The sequence below is a fragment of the Aptenodytes patagonicus genome, chromosome 2 (assembly GCF_965638725.1).
Source record: "Aptenodytes patagonicus chromosome 2, bAptPat1.pri.cur, whole genome shotgun sequence".
Classification (NCBI taxonomy): domain Eukaryota; kingdom Metazoa; phylum Chordata; class Aves; order Sphenisciformes; family Spheniscidae; genus Aptenodytes; species Aptenodytes patagonicus.
This window is the reverse complement of record NC_134950.1, coordinates 46,142,710-46,162,005: the sequence shown is the minus strand read 5'-3', so window position 1 is coordinate 46,162,005 and position 19,296 is coordinate 46,142,710. Positions and strand designations below refer to the sequence as shown.

At 37.9% G+C, this 19,296-nt stretch overlaps 1 protein-coding gene across 3 annotated transcripts in view; it reads left to right on the top strand.

The window, feature by feature from the left end:
- SNTG1 (syntrophin gamma 1) overlaps nucleotides 1-19,296 on the top strand; it is a 358,073-nt gene that overhangs the window by 177,941 nt on the left and 160,836 nt on the right. For 2 of the 3 annotated variants that reach the window (XM_076329728.1, XM_076329726.1), the window contains exons 2-3: nucleotides 6,279-6,333; nucleotides 16,936-17,070. In XM_076329728.1, the coding sequence (XP_076185843.1) occupies nucleotides 6,307-6,333; nucleotides 16,936-17,070 (162 nt within the window). In that variant the 5' untranslated portion in view covers nucleotides 6,279-6,306. Of the gene's footprint in view, nucleotides 1-2,564; nucleotides 2,579-6,278; nucleotides 6,334-16,935; nucleotides 17,071-19,296 lie in introns of those variants that run through there. The other variant, XM_076329727.1, reaches the window with a different exon arrangement.

Below are 19,296 nucleotides of genomic sequence, written 5' to 3'. Positions count from 1 at the left end.
ACCGGCCGCCAACTGGATTTAACTCCATTCACCACAACTCTCTGGGCCCGGCCGTCCAGCCAGTTTTTGACCCAGCGCAGAGTCCACCTGTCTAAGCCGTGAGCCGCCAGCTTCTCTAGGAGAATGCTGTGGGAGACAGTGTCAAAGGCCTTGCTGAAGTCCAGGTAGACCACATCCACAGCCTTTCCCTCACCCACTAGGCGGGTCACCTGGTCATAGAAGGAGATCAGGCTGGTCAAGCAGGACCTGCCTCTCATGAACCCGTGCTGGCTGGGCCTGATTCCCTGGTTGTCCCGCTCATGCCTTGTGAGCGCCCTCAAGATGAGCCGCTCCATAATCTTCCCCGGCACCAAGCTCAGGCTGACAGGCCTGTAGTTCCCCGGATCCTCCTCCCGGCCCTTCTTGTAGATGGGCGTCACATTGGCAAGCCTAAAAGATGCAATATTATGTGGAAAGTCTCACTCCAAACTATTAGCATTAGGCATAATGCCAGAGGCATGAAATTTATATTTGACCGGAAAACAATTGCCTTGGCAGAGGAATGCCAGTATCTCTTTTCTAAGGAAATTCTGTGTTGAGAGATAATGCAGGAAGAAACCAAAGTGCCATGCCAGATACTCAGAGGAGAACTTCTGTTCGTCTTTGTTACAAGGCACTGTTATTTAGGCAACACTGAGAAATGGTCTAAATCATTAAATAGTTCATGCAGCCTCCAGAATAAGGAGACATTTAGTCCTTGCCTGGGCTGTGACATCTGCACTACCTCTTTTTGAAATTAAGTACATAATTATATTCAGACAATTCTAGTGAATCACCAAAAGGTAACATTGAAAAAGTGAGAGATCAGACACAGATATTTTTTTCCTAGCAACATTCCAGGCTTTAGCCCAAAGCCAAACAGGAGCCCAAAATACGTTCATTCAGTTAATATTGCCTTGTGGCTCACTGATTCTTGAAAAAAATGGTGTTTATACAGTGAATCCTTAATTGGGCTCGCTGATTAAAAATGCTTGGAACTAAAATAATAAATTATACCTGGCAAGTAGGTATCATTCTTGTTTTAACAAAGGTAAAATGAAATAAACATTAAAAACCTTGTTGGCTACTAATTGCCAACTTCAATTCTTTTGAAGCACGAGCTTTGCTAAGAGCTGGACTTTTTGTTAAAAAGCTTTGTCAGGTGATTATTTTCCTCACTGCCGAAGAAGTGCACAGCTTTGGTGAGTTCGAAGTTCATCTCAGACCTTGCACTATTGGGGAGATTGAAGTACATGCAGTTTAGGGGCCTCCAGCTTTATAAGCATCTTTCAACTTAAATTAATTTATTAAAGCTGTAATTCTGTGCAAGGGATATATAGATCCCCCTTCCTGTATTAAACTCTATGAGGGAAATACAAGGCTGTGTTTGGATCTAGGGACTATCTGTTCCCAACTCATTGAGAAATTTTTCACCAGATGAGTCCAATATGTTGCTATCATAAATTATTAAAAATCATTATGTTAACTGAACATAAGTAACTCAGTGTTCAAATGAAATATAATTCAGGTGTGCTTGAAAACAGTAACTGAATAGGGTTTTATTAATCTGTGGTTACTAAACTGCTCTCTTGATTTACTGTGCTGTCTGCATGCCTCTGACCACTCTTCAAGTACTAAATGCATTGTGGCAAGCTGGATGGAATGAAGGCACCTTCATGGAATTTGCATTTAAAGTAGTGCCTCTTTTTTCCCCAAAATGTTTTTCTTTCCCTTAAAGCACAAAGAACCAGCTGCGCTACATGTAAGGATTTCTAAGACTTCTTTCCCTATTTACAATACAGATGGGTTTTTTTATTTATTTATTAATTTAAAAAAAAAGCCTCTGCAGGGTTACAAATGTGTAGGTTTCATTTCCTAACGCACACAAACATGACAGATATGATTTCCTTTAGACATCTCCAAAATTTAGAACACAAAAGATGTTGGTAAGAATGGAGGCAGGAGAAGGACTTGAAAAGGCAAACATGAAGGTTAGTAGTGAACTACTATCACAATTAGTTGCAGATCTCATATTTGTGCCTTTGAAACATGGTTTTAGTCTGTGTCCCAGTTAGCAATTCAGACAGTTCTCAGACAATAAGAATTTCTTGTGACTTATCTTCAGCAAGTAAGAATTATACAAGCTGCAATGATATTCTATGCTAAATTAAATTGAGTTTCATAATACATCATTTCTCCATTAACTTGTTATTTGTGCATACAATATTGTATTCTTACTTTGCACCAGTAACCTTGAGAATGAAGTGTTTCCTACTATCGCTTCAATAGTATTTTATTTGGCTTGTGGTATTCCTAACACTTTACAAAGTGTCTCTTATTGTTGTTGTGTGCACGTGAAATTTTCTTTTTCTTTGCTATTTATTTTATTAAGTATACTGGAGTATTCGGTCATGGAAATACTTTGTGAAATTCCATCTATTATACCACTGGAATATGACCTGATTTATTATAAGAAGATCAGAGCATAGCTCAAGTGCTCAGTGCATTATCCTAAATGAAGCTTTGTCTCTGAGGGCTGCCATTGCCTTCAACTTTACCGGTATGTTTCAGCCATTGATTTCCCTTTAGAACACAAATGCCATAATAATACTGCTCGGTAAATGTTTCTTCAGTATTGAATAACTGCTGCTTCTGTCAAGGGGGTGTCAAATTCTGTTCCCAATCTGTCTGTCATGTGTTATTTCCTTTACATCTATCAGCAGAGATGAGCTAAATAAGTTTGGTAACTCAGTTTTGGAGGAAGTGCAGGTTGCAAATCCAGTCGAAAGGAAAAAAAGTAACTTTTCAAAGCTTGCTTGTTTACATATCTTTGATTGCAGTGGTTCCCAACCCTTTCAGAGGAAGCCTCACTGCTGTGGGAGCCATTCTTTCTCTTTGAGTAATGCATGCTGCTCATGCCTCCCCCTGTGCTTGCACACCCTACTCTATCCTGACACCGTTGCTCTTTCCTCTGCACTTCATCCCTTCAAAGCCACAGGTAGCTCCTTTCGCACCTTCTGGAGCACAGTTTGTCCCAAAGCAACCTATGGGTGGGGAGGGACAGAGAAAAATAAAATATTAAGGCTGAAGGGGGCAGTGGGCTGGTAACCAGTGGGCTGTCTAGATGAGACTGAAGGAAGCTCCTAGGAGCGCTGGAAAGATGCTCAGGTGAAAGTGGCTGTGATTTGAAGGTAAGGGGATTGCTGAGGTTAGCCAGAGGTTGAACAGGGGATATCTCTCAGCACTGGGTGTCACAGTTTATCATTTTACAAATGTTTCTTTTTTAAAATTACTTGGTTTTATATTTTCTGCCTTTTTTCATGTATTACAGGAGGAGACAATTACTAATCATTGGGGCATTTTACTAGCATAAGATCATAAAATATCTGCATGATGCATGATATGTATTCCTGTAATTTAATCATCTAGAGTGTTTATTCAGGGTGTAAATGCTGGAAACAATGATGTTTCTGAGCTGATTTATGAGGTAATGCACTTTGTAATCAAACCTTCTATGTGCTGTTTCTAAAAAATCAAATGTTATAAAATTGCTGGTAGTCAGAAAAAGAACATTGATAATGGGCTTAAATTCTCTGTGCAGCTGCAGACAAGAATCAGTAGGAAATAGAGTGATACAGAAGCCGTGGCAGCTATATTGCGAAGATTAGTAACGGAGTTGTTGAGTACCTGAGAAACAGGTACACTCATTGCAATGAGTATGATTTTGTGTTGAGAATTATGTAGTTCCAAGTTTACATTTTAGACAATATTTTAATAGTAAAAGCTCTCATCACAGATCATGAAAAATTGCCTCTAACCAGCTTTCCCAGAGGAAACTCTGTGTCTAACCTTTCTGTGGGAACCGGTGAAGTTATTTTGGTAGGAGATGGATGTCAGGAGAGTATTGGTTGTATATTTACCTATTTGTAATTTAGCATGTAGAGGAAAAAAGGAATTAATATCACCAAGGTTACTGACAGGTAGATTCACCAAGTATCAACAGGTAGTGGGAGGCAATATTTATAGTTTGAGGACTGTCTCTCTGAAGGCCAAGGGCTCTGTTTGCCATGACGGCCCTCAAGACATAGGACAGAGAACTATGGCTCCTGCCTTTCATAAATAATATCACCAGACATATTAAGCATGCTAGAGTTAATGGCAGTGGTGTTTGAAATGTTGGTGTTTTTTTAAAGGGTTTTAAAAAAAAGGATTTTAAGAAAGGATTTAAAGGGTTTTTCAATAAAGAAGTTGGTATTCATGTGAAGCTTCATACTTCTAAGATTGCTAAATTATTATCTGAGCAAAATTACAGGTTATTTTAGGTCATGAGCTATATATACCATAAGCTATGATGCTGGGAAGCCTAGTTGTTCTTGACTTTTCTTCTACGTGGTAATACAAATATTTCTGAAATAAGTAAATAAATGCATAATACATAAAAACAACAAAAAGAAGAAAATGGAGTAATACTGAGTTGTGGAAATGACCTGGATTAGGTAGGATTTAGATCAAAATAGCTAAAAAAGAACCAAAGAGGAATTGTCACTGACTGTGGAACCAAAGTTGCCCAAACCCAAACTTTGCAGAACTGTTATTAATAAGGCAGAACATAACATAAGTGAATACACTTTGGACTGCAGTAGGAGTTACTGACCTGACATAATCAGGGCCTGAGAAAGGAGAACACTGTGCAGTACTTCAGTTTATATTGTAAAGATACATAAGTTTATAGTTCCAGAAAGCTAAAAAGTCCTCAGAATACTTTGCTAAGGTGCGTAAAGCCTTTTTCCCACTTCAGCTTACTCAGCACCTGGAAAGAGAGTTCATAAAAATTACAAGGAAATGTACTTCATTGCACAATGACTGTCCCACCAGAGAGAAAAGTCTTCAAGACTGTAATAGTGACCTTGTTTGTTATGAGCACTTTGAAAGCAGAATTACAGATATAGATCTTTATTGGATCTTGGTGCACTTGTAAAGCTGATAAGGAAGGAATGATGATGGGTCCCTTTTAAATTCCTGCATTGTAACCTAGCCAACCTAGGCTAGCTCTGCTAGAAATCAGTCTAGAGCACGGGCTGTGAACCAGGCAGAGCTCAGTAAATACAGAACATTAACCTCATATGTGTGCATGTGCTTGGGTTTAATAAAACTGCATCCAGGGCAGCAAAACAAATTAAGAGGCTTAATTAAGAGAGCAAGAGGTTTTATTATTATTATTAGGACTTACATTTTTGTACTATGTGAGGTATAGTTTTGTAATTTTATTTTAAACTTAGGCTAATGGGGCAAATTTTGTGTTGGAGCTTTGAGTACTCTATTTATACAAATAATTGTAAGCACATAATTAACACAGAATAGCAATAAAATGCTTGATGGAGAGGATTTTGTTACAGGTTTCATTTCTCCAGCCATTGAATGAAATTACTGTTTTGCCCAGGAAGTGTTTCCTGGAAATGTTATTGGCTGATGCATGAGTATTTCCATTGCAGAACCAGCAGCAGGACACTGTAGTTATCCTCTGATAACAGCCTGTTCCAGTGGCTTTATCTCAGAAATAAATGAATGCATAAGTGTGCATTGGGATGAATACGCTTTAGGTAAAGGCCAGGCAAAGTAATAATCACAGGATTTGGTGTGACATTTTGCCAGCACTCACACATATTCCTGACTTTTCTAACATTTGGGGTTTTTTCAACTCATAAATATTTCTGCAAAGTATGCACACTCTTAAATGACACTGGCTTCCTTGGAGAGATTATGTATGTTAATAAAATGTGAGACAAAAGGTATTGACGCATGTTGGTTTTTAATTAGAGGAGAAAAGAAAAAAAACAACAGTCTTTTAGAAGAGAGAGGATATTCTGAAGAGCAACACTTAATTGTCTCCGCTTCTGTTACTTTCCAGTATACTCTTACTTTTGGAAAAAAAACCCAAAACCAAAACCACAAAAAAAGAAATTTACGCTTGCAATAAGGAAAGTAAGTTTGAATGCCCCATGGAAGAGAGGAGGTTGTGGGACCATAAGCATTCCTTTGATTATACTCAATGAAACTGGGTTGTGTACTTTATAAGAACCAGGAACAATTTACAACACCTTACACTTCCTAATCCTGCTGCAACTTTGATCATTTCTCTTTTTAAGCAATGACTATAACTGCACCTAACAAAGAGAAGTGCAATTGCTGAGCTCAGACAGATAACTTTTCTGTTTTGCGATATCTTTTTCATTCTAATGAAATCTTTCTCTCCATTTTAGACAAATATCACTTGCTGTGTCATAGCACATGGATTTCAGGACCGCCTGTGAAGAGGTAGGATCAGATATTTTTCTTCTCAAACAATAGTAGAATCAAAATCAATGAACTTTTAATCCTTTTCATATGCAAAATCCCCTTTTTACCCGTTTTTCAGAAATGAGAGGAATTATATAATCAGATATAAGTTATTCAGCTGATCGCTTTACTGTGGCAGACAGACTTTGTAGTAGAAGATGAAAGAATTTGCGCAGGTGTATTCATCACTAGCCCTCACCTCTGTCCATTCCAATTTACCTCTTTAGGCACAATGTAGGTGCAGGTAGCTATGTTTTGTGTGAGCTTTGCTCTTAGTGAAGTGTTTATATCTGAAAGCCTGTACATGAAGAAAAACATCACTGGAGCCAGAAATCTGTATAGGACTGTTCAGCAAAATCAAGGGAGAGATGTAGGAGTATGGGAAAAAGGCAGGGTGGGGAGAGAGTGAAGCTGTGAAGATGACCAAAATGAAAAGCAATTCCATTCTGATTTGATGAGGTAAAAGCGTTATTTTTGCTTAAAATAAGTATAGTTTCATAATGTCAACGCAAAGTACTTCAGTCACCATCTACTAGAGATGAGGGAAGTGCTTTGCTTTCTGTGTTCATACTAATTTTGCCTTAAAGAAAGTAAATGAGATGTATTTGCAGATGTTAAAAAGGGCATCTTATTTACTCGATGATTGTCTATGAACAAATTGTTCTCATGCATTTTCACAATTTCAGCAACTGAGACACAGTGAGGACCATTTACACCAAATTACGTAATTATGTCAATGCATTATTACGATCAAAAAATCATGACAATTACCTGTACACTGAGAATCGCAAACGTTTAGGAAGTTATGACTGGGAACAAGAAAATTGGCCATATCTTTAAGTGTGACCGTGATCCCATGAAAATATAGAAGTGAAGGGATGGGAACAGCACTAGAACCAAGAATTAATTGCAGCTAAAACCTGAGAATCAATTGGTATAAATTAGGAGGGAAGAGAAAATAAGCAGGCTAAAGAACATTAAATCATGACAGCATTCTGAAAGGAGTAGTAGGGTCAAAAACTAACATTAAAGTGAAACTTGCCCTTGGGAAAGAATACTGTGATGGTTGTCCAGGATGCTATGTATCAGGCTTTAATACCTCAGAAGATCCATGCACAGTCTAAATTCTATAACACAGTATATCCCAGATTATTTGCCTGGAAAAAGCATTCTTGTTAGTGTTGAGGTTTGGTTTTTAGAACAGAATATTTTTAGTTGGAAGGGACCTACAATGATCATCTAGTCCAGCTGCCTGACCACTTCAGGGCTGACCAAAAGTTAAAGCATGTTATTAAAGGCATTTTTTTTTGTTAATTTCTTTTTGAATGCACTCATTGAGGGAAAGAGGCAGATATGTATTATTTTCATAGGATTTTTATGTTCCTATTTAAACTGTATGCTAATATAGATTATTTAGTGGCCATTAACTTCACTCTGTGCCCAGCAGCAGTAACAACAAGAGCAGCTACAGAAAGATGATCAGGCGTATGAGTCCTATCTTAGCCTTTACAGTGCAAGTGCAATGACAGATCTGTTTCATTCTGTATCTAGCTTCTAATGGGGACATTGATTTCAAATTTAGCTCTTCAAAAATCAGCTGCTTTGTTGGAGCTTCCATGATACACAAGGGAAGGAGAGGATGACTCCGCCCATCCTAAAAAAGCTCCATAAACTGGAGACCCTAAAGAAGCTATTTTAGCTTTTAGATTAATAAAATTAAATGAGGTGGATTCAACCCCAGTTTATCTGCTTTGTGTAAAATGAGCTTTGTGCCACAGAATCAGCGGTGTCACTTCCGAGAAATTCTGAAAACTATGATCTACATCTTTCCTCCCAAGCCGATCAAAGTTAATAAAATATAGACTTTCAACCTACTTTCATCAAATGCCTATGTCCAAATAAATCATCAGCAGCCTTATGCTTACACATAGTGTATTTTTTAACTAAAACCTCAGCACTATCATTGTAAGGCATCATCTACTTTGGTTTTTGTTTGGGGGAAAATATACTGAGCTGGGTCTGAAAGCCCAAGAGAAGGGAGGCTGCTGCAGCTCTGTGCCCCCAGGTCCAACCGGTAGTGAGGGTGAAAATGTATCCCCAGTAAGCATATGCACACAGAGCACACATATACACTGCATATATCCATACATATATATATGTGTATATACTTACATACATACCAGCCACACAGGCCACATACCGACACACAGAGCACTCGCACAAACACAGACAGCACCAACAGCCTCATCCTGCTCCCCTCTCTGGCTGAGCAGGATGGAGGTCCACTCTTGAGAATATATGTATATGTATGTACAGTGTGGATGCCTGCAGCAGCGGGGCTTAGACAGTGTGCCCAGTAGCTACCTCTGGATCCCAGTCTTCCCAGTTGCTGGCAGCTGGGCATACAAGCCCCTCTCCAACTGAGAGGTGGTACAGACCACACACACACACACTCTCTCTCTCTCACACACCACAGAATCCCTCACCCAGGAAAAGAATTAGAAAGGAATTTAATAAAGAGGATAGGACAGACCGCAGTGATCAGGCTCAGGGCATGGCCAGACAAGCATACTGACCAGAAAACTATTTACATGTGACCAACTCCTTTTTATCCCCTTAATCCTCTATTTTCCCCTACTTGTTCCTCCCCAAAGCACCGAATCCCTTTCCCTGCATTGGTTCCTCTCCTAAACATCCCATAGTAAGTCCTGTGCAATCCAAAACTGCATCCCATAATGTGTCCCATGCCCCGAGGCAGTGACTCCCACTCAGTCCAAAAGGTGCTCTGGCATTTTCTTATCATGAAGGGTTTCACACCTGGACACTGGGGCTGAGGCTGTCCCAGGACAGCCCTGGCAGGGGACCAGATCAGGTGTCCCTTCGAATGAGTCCTTAATTTGGGTTCCCACCTTCCATTGTGCTCCTGTGCTCCTCTGGGCTTGTGGTGATGGGCCTTCAATACGCTGATGTCCCCTTTGATGGAACTGGTCAGGGTGTTATTTGGACTTCCTCCATCTGCCATAGTCAGTCTGTACTCCTTGGTGTGTATGCAGACAAGATTTTATCACGTAACCTAACAGCTGTGGTTTTTATCTACTTCTTGGCTTCCAGAAGGGTTCATTTTTGTTTCTCCACTGATGTAGACACTGTCCTTTGAATTGCACCATCCAAGTATTAAGTAATTACTTAATATGATTGTTCACTTGAGTTCAGTATGAGGTGTAATCATCTGTCCTGTGAGGTATTTCAATTCCCAATATATAGCTTTCAGGTATTGCTTTTAATACAGTTTTCTTAATACCTTAAAATTTGCCAGACTTGTCACCAAAACCTCATCTAGTACTTGAGCTCCTTATGAAAGTGACAATAGCAACTAAAGAAAATACCATTGTGGCACTACCTCCTTAATTAGCTTGTGGTTCTATTCCATTGGCACATCTTCAACAACAGTTTAGTCATTCCAAGCCATAGACGTTTTGGTATTATTTTATTTATTTCAACTATTGACATGAAACATAAAGTAGCTGTGGACTTTGCTCCATGTACTTCTCTTTACTTGGTTATCTAGTCAGTGCACTTACAACTTTCAGCCTTCTTTCCCCTCCATCCCCTGTTGTATCAAATTCTCAATCATACTATGTATCTGGGAAAAATAACCTCTGGTCTTCTATGCCAAAATAGTTACTAGGCAGTTTTTGATAATGGTAATAAAAGCTGTCATGAGGCATCTTGGCTATTTGATCCTCCTCTTCTTCCCCTCTTTGTTTCCTTTCTTCTGAATATCTTATTGCCTTTCTTTCACCATCCTCCAGTGCTGTAACCACCACCACTGTAGAACTGAGATCGCTCTCCCAAAATGATGAGTGGGGCTCAGGCTCTCCTTGGTACTTCCATCTCCATCCTTGCTAATGGCAGTAAATGGTTTGAACTGAGTTTCAATTATCATAAAACCAAAATATTCCACATATAGAAGCACTGAGGCTAAAGCACGTTTTTCATAGTGTCCATGAGATATTGAGGTTTTTTTCTTTAAACTACTGTTTTCATTCTGAATAACTGCTGCTCTAGTGCATTGGATGTCTCTGAGGGAACCTTAGTTCTTTCATAGTTCTGATGCTTTCAAGCATCCCTTATTTTTTCTAGTGTCTGTTAGTGGGATTGGTTTGAGATTTGGACACTGAAATAGTCTTGTCTACTTGTAGGTACCTGCACATGCACTTTGTGCCTAAGTTCCTACTGCAGATCTGAATAGTACAGTCAGTGGCGCCCAGTGAGCAATTCAGTTCTCCCAAAACCCGCTGATCAACTGAATTGCTCTCTACGCTTTATTGGCTATAATAGTCATTGATTATAATGAGAGCTTAAACACTTACATGTTGACAGGTACAGTGTGGTGTCAATCTCAAGATGATTCCTGTGATACTAATGATTATTTTCTCCCCTCAGCATCTTATCTGTAGGCTGTGATGCCTTTCAAAGCATCTTAAAGTAGTTTTATTCTGCAAGAAAATACCTTCTGTGCTAGACCATTCAAATGGCACTACAAAAAGATAAGGTCTTACACACATACATACATTTTTTTCTAAGGGAAACTACCTGGTATCTGATGATGGAAAAGTTATAGTTAATTTTTTCTTGTGGCTTCTCCACTTGCTAGTTGTGGGAAATTTTCCATTGTTTCATATTTAATTATTCTGGATTCCATGCTTTTTTCCCTCACTGATCAGCAAATGTATCCATTGTACTGGTTCTTGTACTTATTCAACAATTTCCAAACCATAAGACTATCAAGCTCCTCTTTTAGCCTTTATCCTGAGCTTTCTGAACTTTACAAGAGCATAAATCACAGAGTCACTGGGTTCTTTAAATGCTCTCCTGTACTTACTTGACCTTATTCTATATTCTGAAAACTATCTCTTGGAAGATAACCTCAGTCTCTGACATAATACTGTCCTCTGCAGTGGAAGTACCCTTCTGATGAAGTTGAAGACTTAGGATGATTATAACGCATTAGAACATTTTCCCTTTAGATACTTTTTTTTTTAAGTTGATATTTTCCATGTACTTTATGAACAAGCTGCATGAGCAGCTTTCTAACTTTTCTAACTTTCTAACTTTTGAAATCTCATCCTTTACTTCTATTAGCTTGGCTTTTTTTTCCCTAATATAACTTCAAACTTCTTTAAATTAGTAAATATCCCATTCATTTTCACGCTTATAATCTATTCATCTGTTTTTACAGTACTGTCCATTGTTTCTTTGCATGATTAGTTTGAAGTGGTAAACTGTTTGTTTGTCCTCTGCTTTATGAATCCTATGAATTTTCCAAAATGTCTAATTTACATATTGAACTAATCAGACTGTAGGAAACAAGGAAATTCTCTGGAAGACTTTATTCTTTCAGGAAAATCACTTAGGAAGAATGCCATAGCCAAATACTTACCTGGCAAATACCTGGCAAATCAAAGAAAAAGAAGATTAAGTCCAAACTCAACATTTTCCTGCGGTTCTTTCAGGTTGGAGTGTAAAATTCACATGCAGGAATGGACTTGGTGTCCTTTGGACTGGAAAATGTTGGTATCTGATAGAAGAGGCTCTGAATGACAAGCTGAACACATCCCTGTGTATCTGGGCTGCATTCCAATTTTTGACAATATAAGCTCTTTTCACTTACGCTAGCAACACCTCCACAGAATGAGTAGCTGGACCATTTAAAAAACATCTTTTATGTGGTTCTGACACATATTCCTACCTCTTGTATTCATTGCCATTATCGCCTTATACCTCTGATTCAATTTCCCTTTTTATTATTATACTTGTGGTTATGAAGCAGTGACAGGCATATCTCCAAATACTCAGAGGTCAGCCTCAATTCAAATAACCATCCAAAAGTGTAGATATTAATCTGAAGTGAACTACCTACAAATTTAAGGCAGTTTCTGCAACCCATTCTCCTTACTGGTATCGGATTCTTGATAGTAGAAATAAATTTCAGGGCTTAAAACTAAATTAAACAGAGGTTTAATTCATTTGAAGACATACCAGCCAAAGCAAAAACTAAAAATCCAGGCCACCTTGTATAGAAAATGTGTTGAGAGATTTTTTTCTCTTCCTTTCTTCCACTGGTTCATAGACTAAACTATTCTGGGATATCTGTCGAAGTCTTCCTACTGATGTGAAACTAGAAGAAGCAAAGCTAACCAAATCGTTTTATTACCATAAGGCAAAAGAAATAGATAAAATAGAATAACCAAAAATATATAGTCATGCCTTGAAAACTAATTAAGAGTATTTAAAATTGCCTGAAATACTGAATAAGTGTCCTCCAGAACAAAACATAGAAAAAGTTTTAGCATTTTTTTTTTTCTTATCATAAATGAGAAGGAAAAAAACAAATAGGGAAAAATGTAAACAAAAAAATTCTTCAACAGAAAACCTGTCAGTAGCCTCATTTAGGACAGATAAATTAAAAAAATATTTATGTTGGAAGTCCTGCAGGAAATTGATTTTGAAATCAATAGGCAACTTTTAAGATGTTTCTCATACAGTATTAATTTTGGTATATGTTTGGTAGAGACTCTGTTGCTAGCATAAATGTATAAACTGTAGTTTTCGTGTGTATTTCCTCTGAAATTAATTCTTAAATGTTTGTGAAGGCCATATATATTGCACCAAGCTGTTTATGGAATTTAAGCATTTCTAAATTCCTTTTAGGAAAGTTATTAGGGCCCAATCTCATACACAGCCAATATGGACAATGTGCTGTAAGTCAGGGTATAATGGAGAAAGATTTTTAAAAGGCCTTTTTTCACCGCCTTGTTGCTAATAATGATCTCAGTGTGACAATATTCTTTGTAAAAGCAGTCTGCCCTGGGGGCTCTGCCAACCTATTCTGTTCTCTGATAGTGATCTGAAGCAGAAAGTTCAACACAGGCTGGTGTGGCAAAGCAAAGAGGGATGAGTTTTCAGCCCCTCTTGTAGTTATATTAGTTCAGGGACAGTAAGCAGTTTCTAAACTCCTGCCAAGGACATCAGCTCTTGCCGCATCAGTGTTCCTGTCTAACTCAGCTTAAAAGGGTGTAGACTGAGATGACAGAGGCAGTACTGTGCAGGTGCAACATTTACTGTGTCTGTCACTTAGGTACAGTCACCTTCCTTCATCACTGCTTTTGCTTGAAGCCACTGACTTCTCTCCCATACGGAAACTCATTTTTTCATCACTGTATATTGCTTCCATATCCATTCCTTAGCCTACCTCATCCACTTCATAAACACGTGCAACTTCAAACACTCAGTTTTCTTGTCCTCTTTACAACAGGTGCCAAACTCCATAAATAGGATGAAGAAAGTAGGATGCTATAAATCTAAGCAGGGCAATGTTCCTGGCGATTTTGGCTCAAACATACAGTCAAGGTGTATTGGCTTAACAAACTTATCAGCTGAACTATGCTTCTCTATCCATGTCTGCTGTAAGGTGATGCAGTTTATCATACATTTGAGCACAAGAGGATGCCTTACATGACCTCACACTGACACTTACAGTAGCTCGGCTGACGTGCCGTATGCTGTTTTATTGCTGTAAGTCAGGGGTAGAGCAGAGCCCACTGCCAGTGAAACGTAGAAGGCTTGAAGGGAAAATTTTAGCACACCCTCTCATGGAATGTCTTAAAAATTAGTAATGGGAACAAAAGCTAACATCAGCCACAACCCTGCACCCCCACACTTCATCCGCACACACGCACATGCACACCATCTAAGCTCTTCAAATGTAAGAGATGGCAGGGGTATAGGCTAGACAGATGATCTCCCTCCAACCAGAATAATTTTACTGGGGCCACATGGATGAAAAATGTTAATGTGCACTGTAATTTACATGAAAACATATATGCAGGATGTCTTCCCTAAGTTCCAGCTCTGGATAAGGATGCAGGAGCTCATATCTTTATTTGACTCAGTTTACTGCATGTTTTGAAGGGGGCTGCGGAGAGAAGAAAAAAGAAATTTCAGCAGACAAAAATGAAACATAATGAAATAATTAAATTCCAGTCTTTGTTGTCAAGGACTTCTCTTGAGCTTATCTAATGAAACTGAACTACGTTCTGCTCCTTTACATGGTTGTTAATGCTGCTCTCAGGTAGGAAAGGGAAGGAGGTAGTATAATTGAAGATTTACTTTTGAACTGTATCATAAACCAGCTTTCATAAAGCCCCACAACAGTAAAGTGGTTCATTACATTTTAGAGTGTCTGATATAAATAAGATCACTGAGTGTGTATGATCAATCTTTCCAAGGGCCAAAATATTTTGCTGTTCCCAAGCTTGGTTTCCTTGTTCAGACTGAATAAGCTCAGCCCACATGCATTTAGAAACCGACTTGAATTTTAATTTTATTCTAATAGCTAATTGTGTCTGCTATGGTTATGTGCCTCTAATTCCCAGAAAGAAGCCCCTCAGCTTTTGCAGAAAGACTCTTTGGAGATTTTATAGGGTTATTGACCAAATCAGAAATGTGCAGTCAAGTAAGGCAGAGTTACTATAATCAGTATATCAGAGGCAGAATTTATTCCATTGCCAGTTATTCAGGGAGGAGGAAAGGCACGTCTGCAAATTTTTATGCAGCAGAAAGGCATTTTATAAGTGGTAGATGCTCGTAGGCTAACCCCTTTTATTTGACCATAGTTATTTACGGCCCGCTTTGTTCAACTTCCATTGCCACTTACTGCTTACTTCACAACTCCATGGAAAGAGGAGTCATCTTAGTCTGTAAAGCAGAAGTTATAAGGAGAGGACCAGGGGAATTTAACTATTTTACATTCTTTTTATTTTAATGAATGATATGAGAGGGAATTTTTCAGTTGTAGTGAAAAGCTAATTCCTTCCGTGATCCATTTATTTGATTTGTCTGTCCACGTCAATCAGTTTCTATCTCATCCTGTTTAAAAAAAAGACACTTAAATATTAGAACAAGGCTGTATGATGTCTTCTGACCAGAACTTCCACTGACCTCAGTGTGAGTTCAGTGCGTGGAACCCTTCATTTTTTCTTCTTCTTACTTAGTTTAAAAAGAACAAAACCAACATCAGAGCCACTTTCAAAGTTATGGCTGAGTTATACACATTTGCTACTGGTGTCCAAGGGAAAACAATTTCCTAAGTTTGAGTGTTGAGCATGAAGCAGAAGTGACAGAACAGTTTGTCAGTGGAGAACATTATATAGAGCTATTTAAAGGTTGTCCTCGACCTTTCCACCTCTTTTAAAGCCTCTTGAGAGCAATTTAAACTTTTCTTCTGCCAGTTGCCTACTGTCAGTTCCATATTTGTGTTTGTTCTCTCCATGCTATGGATGTAAGGTATCAGAGCACATTATGGGGAGATCTTCCAAATCCTCTTTTAAACTCTTGTCTGAGAAAGAGCCCTTAGATACAGCCAGGTCAACTTTGGCAGTTAAAGTTCACAGCAAGACTTTTGTTTCCTTGATCTCCTCTCAAGACAACTTTTTACAGACAGTGGATTGAAATCTGACCTGAATGAAGACAATGGAAGTTTTATTATTGACACTGATGAGTCCAAGATTTTAAATACTTTTTATATATGAATTTTCTTCTGAGATACATACATGCAGACATATATAGCTGTATCTATGCAAATAGGCATAGGTATCTAATTCTGGTAAATAACATGGTGTAAGGATAAATTTTTAGATTGTTTGTAAACAAATTTCTCATACCAAAAATGCTCTACCAACATGACTTTTGTCCATTTATGAGGTGTTATAAAGAATTCTATTTTCAACACAGCCTTCAGGGAAAAAATATTAAATACTGCAGGTGATTACACGTGCAGATTTTTCACTGCTCAAACCTCTTGTGTATAATGCCCAAAAAAGTAGCACAAATAGGTACTACCTCAAAGACACTGTTAAATTGTTGGAAAGGCACTTATTGTATATTGAAGAATCCTACAGAATTCCGGATCTCTAACCATAAACATAAAATACAGAAGTGCAGCAAGAAGTAAGTTACTAGAAGGAGTTGCATTCTTTGATCTCTTTTCTCTTATTCTTAATTTCAGCATCCTCATTTGAAAAGGAACGTAAAGGCATGTCAGTGTTGTGCTCACAGATCAGGAAAAGCCCACAACACGTTCATGTAGGCTGTCAGTGCTCACATCTGGCTAGTTTGGAGGTGTTAGTGTATGTATTTCCGTGTCAAAATTGGTGTAATATGTGGAACATCGGCTTTTATTTCATGTCCAAGTGAGGTGTCATCATTTAATACAAAGATGGAAAGTAAGAGCACAGCTGCTCTGAAGCAATTTGAAAGGAGTTTCACAAATTCATCATGGGCAGAATAGTGCCTTAGTATTGCAAAATCTGCCTTTGCTAGTTGCTACTGTAACCATCCTTCTCTTGTAGTCTGAGCACAATAAATAAATACAGTCATCACTGGTAATAGCTTTGGATATTTGTCGACGTATTTATGGGAACTGTACCTATCTCTCAGCTATTCTGTTTCAAAATACTGCTTCTGGCAATGCAAAGTGCTAACTGAGAAAACTTTTTTTCTTTATTTCTTCCTTTGAAGACAAAGACAGGGATTTGTTTGCTGCAGGATGGTAACCAGGAGCCTTTCAAAGTGCGACTGCACTTAGCCAAAGATATTTTGATGATCCAGGAGCAGGATGTGATCTGTGTGTCTGGTGAGCCTTTCTATTCTGGTGTAAGTAGTTTTTATTTTTTTCTTTAAGATGTACTTTATACAAAGCAAAAATACGCTGTGTGTTTGTGTGTATGTGCGTGCACGGCACACACATATGTATGCATGTACTCCCACAGTTTGATATTTCATTTTATACTGTTAACACTAAGTGTATTTCAATATATCATCTTTTACGAGTAAATCTTAGCAATACTCATCTAAGAAGCAGCAATAAGATAATGAATAAGTTATATGCATGACTACAGTATTGTTTCTCTGCACTCACCCTTGAATATTGGAGCCACTGAATGCGATAGGAATGACACAAGCAGTGATTTTTGCAGTGAATACAGATACCTCAATGTACTTACATATGCCCGAGTACTGTCTGTGGAGTCGATAAGACAGTTGATGGGAAACTGTTATGGCGGGGCTTTGCTGGTAGAGGAATTATCTGCTATCCTCTGTTGCTTTGGTTGTTTCATATGGTAGCACAACACCAGACTTCATGCACACTGCCAGTCCATGCTGCGAGGGTCACTAGTTTTACCAGCACATCCTGTTAATAAATATGGACTTCAGCTGGAACAGTGTAATAGTGTCATTTATGTATTACTGTTTTTACATGATATATCAGATTTCTTATTTAAGCATCATATTGAAGTTTGTGGATAAGAAACTGAGCTTTGTAGACAATCATTTGGAAGATCTGTAAAATGTTATATAGAATAATATTGTAGGTTTTAGAACTATTGTAATGCTAAGTTTTTATTTAATTCTAGAAGATAGCTAAAAAAATAGAAACCATTTACTATTAATTTCTATAGACACTTTTATAGATACTGTAATTATATTTTGTAAAGATATTGTTAAGATTTATGGGAAACTATCATAAACATTCTGCTCTCCCTTTGAGCTAAATAAAATTATCATGGGATTTAATGTTAAATCTTACAAGGCATAGTAGTGTAATATCTGTTTATGCAAATGTTATGTGACTGCTATTGTCTGTCTGTTTTATTAATTAATTGCTGTTGTTGCCATATCCCTGTATCTCTAAATACAAGTGTAATAAAAAGATACAAAGCAGAAACCAGAAATAAATTGGTAGAAAGTTAGCAGTGCTAACAGTGTGGAAGATTAATGGAAAATGTATAGGAGAATCCATCTCACTGTCACGAACATCTCAAGGTGAATGGTTCTGAGTTTTTCTCTGAAACAAGAGGAACACACTGCCTAGCGCACTGCCTACACTGTCTCCATACAGGCTGGGTTTATTTACATGACAAATCTGACGTTAGCTTTTGACAGTTTCATGCTGTACAAATACAATTTACTAATACAGGTCTGTGTGCTTTCTATGAAATATACGTGCTCTTTTTATCAATCAGACTGTACTGTTCCCCAACATACAGGACATCTAGCAGCCCAGATAGAAAGAAATTATGAGTTCAAGCTCAGGCTATAGTTGTTCAATTAGCAACACACACTGTGGCACCGTTACTCCACCAACCCCATTCTGGCATTATTTATTAAAAGGTTTTATCACTCAAAAATATGACTTTCATTATTGTGTTGTAATATCTGTTACTTCTGCTGAACTTGTTATTTAAATGTCTTCATGAAATGCATGTTTAATTTTTTTTCCATTTCACAGCAAGGCTTTCTCTTGCAGTTTTGCCCTCTTTAGTTTTGCAACAGCACTGTAGAAAACAGTGGATGATTTGCTTCAGCAGTTACACTCCCCCTATCTTATTTGCATATTGAGTGCATAACGCATTAACTGATTGATATTAGTGTGGTGATGAGGAGTTTCTTTTCTCTTGGAAGTGTCATTGTTAGGCTAGTGACTTTTGAGCACTTTACCCTGATTTCCTCTGGGATTAAGACTAGGTCTTGAATCAGTAGGTTCATTCCAACTAAGGATGATTGGCATTTCACAGACAGTTAACTGTCCTTTTGTCACAGGTCATTTAAATCATCTGGAATCATGTGCTTTGACTATATAGCATGATCAGACAAGGCTTCCTTTTTTTGCATTTTTAACTCATTTTTATTCCTGATTTATTAGGTTTCTTTTTTGTTTGTTTGTTTTTCTTCTCTTTTACTTTGCTTGGTTGATTTTGTTTTATTCTTTCTGTCATTCTAGATGACTGACCACGTCTATTTTTCTTTTACATGCATTCTACAGAGCAAGAGTAAGTGTTTTCATTAGCAACTGACATTGAATACCTCATAGAATAAACT